The sequence below is a fragment of the Pteropus vampyrus genome, unplaced genomic scaffold, assembly GCF_000151845.1.
Source record: "Pteropus vampyrus isolate Shadow unplaced genomic scaffold, Pvam_2.0 Scaffold99, whole genome shotgun sequence".
Classification (NCBI taxonomy): Eukaryota; Metazoa; Chordata; class Mammalia; order Chiroptera; family Pteropodidae; genus Pteropus; species Pteropus vampyrus.
The window spans coordinates 5,442,081-5,451,165 of NW_011888880.1; the positions used below are offsets into that span (position 1 = coordinate 5,442,081).

The 9,085-nt window shown below is 41.6% G+C and overlaps 1 protein-coding gene across 1 annotated transcript in view; it reads right to left on the reverse strand.

Annotated features, from left to right (window-relative positions):
• Positions 1–9,085, reverse strand: part of NCOA2 (nuclear receptor coactivator 2) — a 163,515-nt gene that overhangs the window by 27,601 nt on the left and 126,829 nt on the right. The window contains exons 9-10 of the mRNA XM_023533293.1: positions 7,691–7,838; positions 4,813–6,070 (exon numbers count right to left, since the gene is read on the reverse strand). Of these exons, the coding sequence (XP_023389061.1) occupies positions 4,813–6,070; positions 7,691–7,838 (1,406 nt within the window). The remainder of the gene's footprint in view (positions 1–4,812; positions 6,071–7,690; positions 7,839–9,085) is intronic.

Genomic DNA, 9,085 nt, shown 5'->3' on the forward strand with positions numbered 1-9,085 from the left:
AGAGACAGCGCCCAGAATGGAGCGAGGGACACCCAGTCAGCCTTTAACCTCGCGAACTTGTAATCTAAGAAATCCTCCCAGGCTCGACTAAATTTCTCAAAGAAATCCCTATGATTTCTATTAATTTCCCAGAAAAATGATTGATAAAAAATGTGTGATAACCTTATAGCTGTACCCTGAAAACAGCTACGGAGATAAGAAAGAGGCTCTAACAAACTCTGAGGTGCCCGGCTGCCCAGGAACCCCCATGTCCCTGCTCTAAAGCCGTCTGTGCAGAGAGAGTTTCAGACGGGCCGTAAGGCTCGCTCACTGTGGGGGGCGGTGAGGGAGGGCGGCTGTTGTGAGTGACGAGCTGCTTCTTGAGAAAGATTTGCAGATTGCCCGGGATGAGAATCATCCAGAATAAATAAGTTTGCATAAACAGTCATAAACATATATTATTTTCCTCCGTGGATGCTCTTATCCTTGCCCCTGACCCTAGGTACCTGTAAAAGAAAGTTTTTACGGCGTCGGTTAACTACAGTCGGGGTCTAGGCTCCTCCTTTCCCTTTTCCCTTTACTCTTTCCACGCAAATGAACTTACGCTTTAAGCTGTCTCGAAAACTAAAAATAGGGCGGTGAACACACAAGGTAATATATATACGCCTCATTGTTGAATTGTACACCTGAAACTTACTGGATTTCATTAACCAATGTCGCCATAATAAAAATTAAAAAAAAAAAAAACAAACCAAAAAACTAAAAATATAGTTTCAAAGTGTTCTAACAACAGGATTCACGATTCTTCCTTTGTAATCTACTCTTGTGTCTAATATAAAAATAAGTTTAAAATAAGTCTAATGTTTTATCTACACATAACATTCAAATACATTTGGATGCTTTATATCTATTTATTGGATTTATTGTTTTTATTTCAAATAATTAGAAACTTAAAACCCATTGTTTTCCTTGATTTTTATTTTAAAAAAAGCATGTATGAAAACTAATTTTCAAATTTTAATCTTTGTCATTTTAAGAACTGGCCAAATAACAACTGTGGACCAGTCCAGCTCTGACGAGTAACTGACACTTGTCTCAAGAGAGCCACGTAGGAAATTACTGTGTTAGACTCAAAAGGAAGAGGCTGTTTGGAGACCCACAACTATGGACATTATTCGAATTCATTTGGCTTATCAACAGAAAACTGCATAATGAAATTTTCCCTCCTAGAGATGATATTGTTTGCTTGTGTTTATTCTTGTCAACTTCTGGAGCACACATTTTAACCTCAATCTAATCGTCTTAAGTTTCCTTTAAACGTTGTCCTTTAAGGAGATAAAATTCAAAATCTCTACACCCCTGTGATTGTTCAGCAATAAAATTTGACAAATATGGTATTTTCTTCTGTAATCATGTAAGTTCTGGAAGGGGTGGGTTTAATCGCATGAAGTTTCTGATTGAACATTTCCTCTCCTTAAATTTTCCTAAGCTTTAATTCTCATCCAAAGTTCTCCCAGGCCCTCTCCACTCTGTTAGGCAGAAAGATTAATGCCTTCCTTTAAAACGCTTTGCCAAGATACTTCAAAGTTTTGCTCAGGCATCTATTCGAATGCTCAAATTAGCCACATCAATTGGAATAGTTAGTTTAAACTATTTCAGGCAGAAAATGAGTCAGAAAGATTTTTATACAAGTTCTACAAAATGAAAATTGAACTTGATTTCTTTAATTTTTCATTTTTCTGGTTTTATGAATTTTTCATGTGTCAAATCTACATGTTCTCTGAAGCAAATAGAGCACATGCATTTTATAACATAAGCATTCTAACAGATTATAAAATATCTTTTCAAAATTTTAATACAAAGTATAATTTTACCACGTTTGCGTAATATAAAATTATTAAAAGGTGGCAGTATAATTTACCACATTTGGAGCGAAATATTACTAGTATAAGATATGGTTTTGCCTTTCTAGTGGAGCCAAGTAACAAGAAATTCTTTTTAGACTATTTCTACACCCTTATCATAAGTAACCCAATAGCAATAGAAAGAACGTAAGTATCATCTGATTAGGGATCGACAGGTTCCGCTGTATAAATAAGTCTATACCTTAAAAGTTGGTACACATATTGGAAATTTTGCTGTCACTGTTTCCTGTTGGTTATGAAATGCCGTAGAACAAATGATGTTTAAATACTCTACCCAGTAAAGAATGCTATTTTAGGTATAATAGCGCCATCGAAATACTTCCTGCCCTTAATAAGTTAGTGATAGGTTAAACACACACTGGTTAATGGCTTTTTTCTGAGTTGAAACATCAAGACAGCTAACCGGGCACTTAAAGCTTGCCAACAGTTCATCTTACTAAATAAAAAACGTGGATTCCCTTGAAATCAAAGCGAAGTCTTCAATAAATGTGCACAGCAGTTAATAGGAGATACAATTAATCTGTGCCCGGGATAGTGAGGGGGAGCGGGAGGAGAAAGAATCACTGTTCTTAAAGCACGTCACTCTAACTTTGATCTAAATTTAGGTAATGCCTACTTCCTGTGGTAACTTTTCTTTTCAAGTTTCAATGTTTTTGATGTTAAAATTGCTCTTAAGCAGTATTTTTCGGTGGAGTTTTAAATGGGAGTGGATGGAGGGTGAGACACAGGCTGGGTTTAATTAAGGGGAAAATACCGTACGTGTGCCTGCGTACACTTCTTTCTGGTCCGCCCGAATGCTAACCGATTTGTGCCGGTGCCCTCTGCGCTTTATGGGCCCTAGGAGGGGCAATTTTGATTAGGAAAATGTTTCTCTTAAAAAAAACAATTAGAGACTGCAAGTGACCCAAGGACTTTTTAAGAAACTTTTTTTTTTTTTTTGGTCAGTTTCTTGTCTGAAGTTAGTGTAATCATACATCTAAATACAGAAATGCCACACAGTGTCCCCTTCCCTGGCCCTCTAAATCCCTTGGGCCTCAGGCATGGGATAGAAACAAATTGTGTTTATGGAGGGAGGGGCCAACCACTTAGCCACTAAACTAACGTGGACCTCATGAGTCACCACCTTGACCTCTAGCATGTGTCAAGAGACTTGAGTGACACTATCGGTGCCTGTCACTCTGGACTGCCATTAGCTCTGTATAGTCTAATTCAGTAAATAAAGCTCAAAAGAGTAAAACATCTACAGTTGTCCACCTGGCTTTACACTACACTGCACCCAAGATGTTGCTATTAACTCCATGCTGAGCCCTCAGTTTCCGCCGTCTAACGATTTCACCGCATTACGGAAGGGCCGGTACAGAATTCCGCACTGGCATCTACGTCGAAGGATTAATTACCAAAGATGTTTATGTAATTAGGCTATTTCTCTTATAAAGGGCACAAATGTTGAAAATCAGATCTGCCGTATAGGAATGTAGCAGCTGTCAAGACATCACAGTGAAAGAAATAAAGGAAGCTAAGTGCTCACTCAGGACCAGGGGCACAGCCCAGCTCTAGGAGCACGTGTGGCCTTGGCTTTCCCGATGACCGCTTTCAATCCCAGACCTGCCTCAGGGTCAGCCTCTGCTGCTGACTCAGCGGAGTTCAAGGCTACAGGAAGGGGCGCTACTCTCTTTTCTCCCCATCCACACCTAGTCCCTGAAGACGGTGACACATATACTATCCACTTACAAAGCAAATTTCAAGGACAAATTAGTGAACCATTTTAAGCAGATATACAGCTTCTTCTCTTCTTAACCAATCGTGTCTTAAAGAAGTTCAGGGCGGAGCTCAGGGATCAGAGAACTGGCAGTGCGGGGTGTTAACCCTGCCAGTCACCGGCTCCTCAGGAAACACCTTATCCAAGCCACGTGTCAGCAGTAACTCGTTTTTTTAAATAAAGAAAATACTAAATGGTTTACGTTTTCCTTGTAACATCATTATTTCCTTAGAGCATTATCCAGAATGACTTTGAATATCACTTCAGCTGTCCTGGATTTTTCCAGGGAATTAAATCTTCACGTAAGGACAAAGATGCTACGAACGATCATTTCAGTTCCGCGTTTGTATGTGATGGCTCAGACACACCACCACCAAGTCAAACGTTACTCTTCCTTTCTTACTTTCCATTTCCTCTTAAATGCGTTCTATACTGATGGTCTAAGAAATTCTTTAGCATGAATCAGAGTTTTGGTTGAGAATGAGAGGTACAATGATCTTCACTGGGTTTGAAAACCAGTCAAACTCTGATCTTAAAGAGAGGCAAGTAAGAAATAATTTAATTAAGCTTGTCCTGACAAAGCCGAGTTTCGAGGAAGCGGTTATCTCCGACTCAGGCATCTTCTATGAACAGGGGGTCAAACGCCAGCTGGCCTACAGGCCAAATCTGGCCCACCACCTGTTTGTGCATGGGCCATGAGCTAAGAATGGATTTAAATTTATAATAACAAAAAAAACAACAAAGAGTATTTGCAACACACGAAAACTGTATAAAATCCACACATCAGTGCCTGCAAGTAGTTTACCAGAACATGCGGCACGCTTGTTTTCATCGTGTCTGGCTGCTGTCACACTCCAATGGCAGAACTGAATACTTGTGGCAGAGGCTCCATGGCCTGCAAAGCCTAAAATATTTATCACTTGGCTCTTTACCAAAAAAAAAAAAAAAAAAAGGCAGCTGACTTCTCCCATAATTACGTCACTCTTTACAGACAGAGTATTTAGAACACGCAGCTTCCGTGAGAATGAACTCATTTCAAAAGAGAAGACTTACTCTTATCCAGTCACCTGAGGCCTCCGAATGCCTGTGGAGACAATCTTTGATGGATAACGGGTCAGTGTACTTGGGGGAACACAACACAAAACTTACCTGGTCACTGGGCTCAAAGCTCATCTCCTCCTTCTCACTTTTCATAGCTATTAATTTTGTGTTACTGGCAGGGTCCGTCTTACTGTCCAGTCGCTCAAGTTTGGGGGTTATTTCTGGTAAACCAATATCTTTAGTATCATCTTTATCTAGCAAATAGCGAAGTAGTGCATTCTCTTTCTTCTTGGGGCTCACTGGCTCTTGTTTGACAGTCACTTCCGAACCAGGAGCTGTGCTGCTGGCCTCCTGGCTCAGCTCCTTGCCCGTGGCTTCTGCGGTTAACTTAGCCAAGTCCACGGGGGAACTGCTGTCCTGCAGGAGTCTGTGCAAAATCTTATGCTTCTCCTTGAGCGAGGTCCCGTGTGTCGACCCAGACCCAGGCAAGCTACCTGCGGAGTCCTTGTTTGTGTCTGACAAAGAGCTGGATAAGGGCGAAGGCTCCATCTGGTCGGATTTGGTGGTCAACAGCTGTAGGAGTTTGGTCTGTCCTTTGCTGTCATGCAGCCGATTCTGTCCGTCAGATCGCTCGCTGCTCACACCCTGGGCGATGTTGGAATCATTTGTTTCCTTTTGCTCTCCAGGATGGCAGCTGCTCTCTGCCTGTCCAGTTGTACTTTCGGATGGCTCCCCGTAGAGTCCAAAACAGTCTTTGGAGTCCAAGCTCCCCATCTTGCTGAGTTGGGGGGGATTCATATTCACTGGGGAGTTTTGCAAATTGCCCATTTTTAGGTCTGGCGAAGCCAACGACGACCCTAATGAAACCCCGTGCCCCTCGCTGAGGGCCTGAAGTGCATTGAGGGAACTGTTGGTGTAGCTATGGCTATTTCCTGTGCTGCTGCAGACTCCCACAGGGGAATGCAAGCTTCCTGCAGGGGAAAACTGGCTGGGCGGGATTCGGGGGCTCCCGGCCAGTCCGGGGCTCACGCGGTGCCGTGGTGACAGCATGGAGCTGGGCTGCCCCGGGTTCACGCCAGGACTGCCCTGCGAGGGGCTGTTCATTCTGAGTGCATAGTTACTGCCCTGAGGAGCGGTGGCCTGCATGCCCGTCACATGGTTCAGCCCCCCAGAACCACCGAACCTGCCCATGGGCATGCCCATTTGCTCCTTTGGGCCATTTATGGGAAAATTTATATTGCTACCAAGGGTCATGTCCTGACTGCACATGGCCTGGTGGGCGGGGCTGCCAGAGCTAATTGGATTCAACGGCTTCCCCATCGCTTGTCCAGTCAGATCCGGATTCATTACACACACGTTCTGCTCTCTGTATAACGAGAAAGGAAATATAAGATAAAAGGGAAAACATTTAACAAGTTGTTATTAATTTAAAAAAATGAAATGGCCTCTTTTCTTTAAAAGAACAGGCTTCACTTAAAGGAAAGATAATACTTTGATGAAACAATCTGCAATTATGGACAAGACTGAACATGTTTAGTTTGGGACCGAGAGGGATGTTTCTCAGTCAACTCATTAAGATGTCTGCGGTTTTACAGACGGGGTGTGTTTAAGTTTGACTATCACCATATTGAAAATGTAGTTATTAGACAAGACATTAGAGGGGCTCCAATTACATAATACTTCTTTCTCATTAAATGGCACATTATTGTGAATAACCAAGAGCTTGGACTGTCTAAAAGGAATGACTCGGCCGTCTTCGCTTATCTGCCAGGGAGTCACATCTGTGAGCCCGAAGACGTGCTGTGCACTGCTTGGCTCAAGATGAACAGCACACTTGGGGGAAAACACTTGCCCGTCACCATCAGAAACTTTGTAAGTTCTAGAGCCAAGAGTTACCCAAACTGTTTAGAATTACGTCACTTTAACAGGTCCCCTGCCCAGGTCCCTCTGCGAGTCAAAGCAAGAGCCTCCAAAACAGAGAGCACGGGAGGGGACTTCCATGACCTTAGGTTGTGACCTGATTCCCCAACTTGTAGACAACTCCAATCCACTCCCAAACCAAGGCCTGAAAGCAGGTATTCTGAGCGAGATGGTTTTCGAAGCCCTACGAGCTTCAAGTCACAGCCTTGGCGGCCACTCATGAGTTACCAAATGAGTTCACAACTCAGGAACTGCCACACATCAGCTTTCAGTCAGGGGCTGAAATCTGGCACATCTGTAATCACTTTCAAATTGTTTCAGTTTGAGGTCAGAATTATTAACAGTTGGCAATCCGGGCTGCCTGATTTTTTTTATTCCAAAATAAGAAAGTAAATAATTGAGAAATGTAATAAAAAGGGACTCTTGACCCACAGCCACTTTAAATATCTTCTGATAGTACCTCATAAAGTTTTATATAGCACACACAAATATTTATATAACTTAAAATGTAATCATTTCCCTAAATTTGTGCTCTAAAACAATATAGTTCATGACATTTATTTTAAAATCAACATTCAGTTTTCTTTACGTTCGTTTCTTAAGGAAATGTTTATTGCCCTTCAATTTAACGTCTAACGTCAAGAAGTTAATTTAACCCTGAGAATAAAAATCTAAAAGATTCCTTCTAAAAGTATATATATTTGAAAGTTTTAGATCTAAACACATAGGAGCAGAAATCATGCGAGTGGCTTCAACATCCCTGGCCGGCTGTGACACCACTGGGGACTGGTCAAGTTCCTTTTTCTGATGGAACAGTTGTGTCAAAGTTAGTGCTAGCCGGTGCTCGTCCAGCTGGATTCTAAAATTCACTAGTGCTCAGGTTAAAATTCAAAGTATAGCCTTTCTTAGCCCAGAGCCAACGGTTAACAGCAATTTAATTTTATATTTTACAGCCTGAGGGTGATCAACAGAGAAATCTAACAAATCTGAAAAGCTCCAGGATAACCGGGAGCTTTTGCAAAACTCCTCTTAACGTGGGAAGGTGATGTCTTAGGACTAAGCTTACCTGTGAAGCATGTGTAAAGATATGACGAGCTGAGGCTCATTAGTAGTCTGAGAACGGATGAGTTTGCTCTTCGTTTGAGCAGCAACGAGAGTGCCGTCGGACAAGGAAAAACGATAGATCTGACTGAATGCCAAGCCCTGTCTCAGCACTGCGGCAAGCAAGGGGACAGAACGCAAGTCAGCAAAAAACGACAATAACAGTAACAAATTTCATTAAGTTTAGTATTTTCTGACCTGCAGTTAAAAACAGTTGTAATATTTCATGATATTAAGGCATTATACATTTTTTAAAGCACATTTATTTTTCACTCGAATACCAATCAATTCAATATATTGTTTTTAAAATGAAGCTTAGACCTTCAGTCAATGTTCTTTTTAAAATCTTCAGTACCACGGCAAAACAGGGTAAACAATTTATTACCTCAAAACAAGTTTTACAATGATTTAAAATGTTAGAAAACGATGCATAAATATGATACCTTTAAAATGTACAATTTGCCTTTAATTTCCTTTTAAACTAATACAAATATCTCAGTAAAATTTATGACAGTAAATATATTCCCTGAATATTCATCCCAAAGTTATGTACTGTTCAATCCATCATCTCACACTACTATTTCCCAATTCTGTTTCTCAGTGTGTAAGAAGCATTATTTCTGTGGTTAGGACAACAGGAAGTAAAAGAAAAACAATCAGAAGAATCTTTCCAGAAGAAAAAAGGCTAAACAGAAAACTGAAACAATAGAGGTACAAATCTTAGCGACATGGAATTGGTCTAATGCCTGGATAAAGAATCAGGTGCTTCCATTTTCAAGACAACAGCAAATCAACTAGGTTAAAATAAAACTTCATGATTTGTCTTTTAAAACAATTGTATTTTAAATCTGTCAAATACTACATATTAAAAAAGAACATTTCGATTCAGAAAAAGTAGCCAGATGATCCAGTTACCTCTTAAACCACTTTAAGAAGACTACCATGCTTTTCCCACATAATCCTCAGCACGAATTTTGTGGTTGAATAGCTAGCTCCGAAGTGACCAAGCACATCCGCCTTTCCACAAAAATGGGGAGAGAGAGATGGCGCGGGTGGGGGTGGGGCAGAGACACACAGACACACAGAAATGGGGGGACAGAGACACACAGACGCACAGAGATGGGGGACAGAGACACACAGACGCAGAGATGGGGGGACAGAGACACACAGACACAGAGATGGGGGGACAGAGACACACAGACGCACAGAGATGGGGGAAAAGAGACACACAGATGCACAGAGATGGGGGGACAGAGACACACAGACGCACAGAGATGAGGGGACAGAGACACACAGACGCACAGAGATGGGGGGACAGAGACACACAGACACAGAGATGGGGGGACAGAGACACACAGAC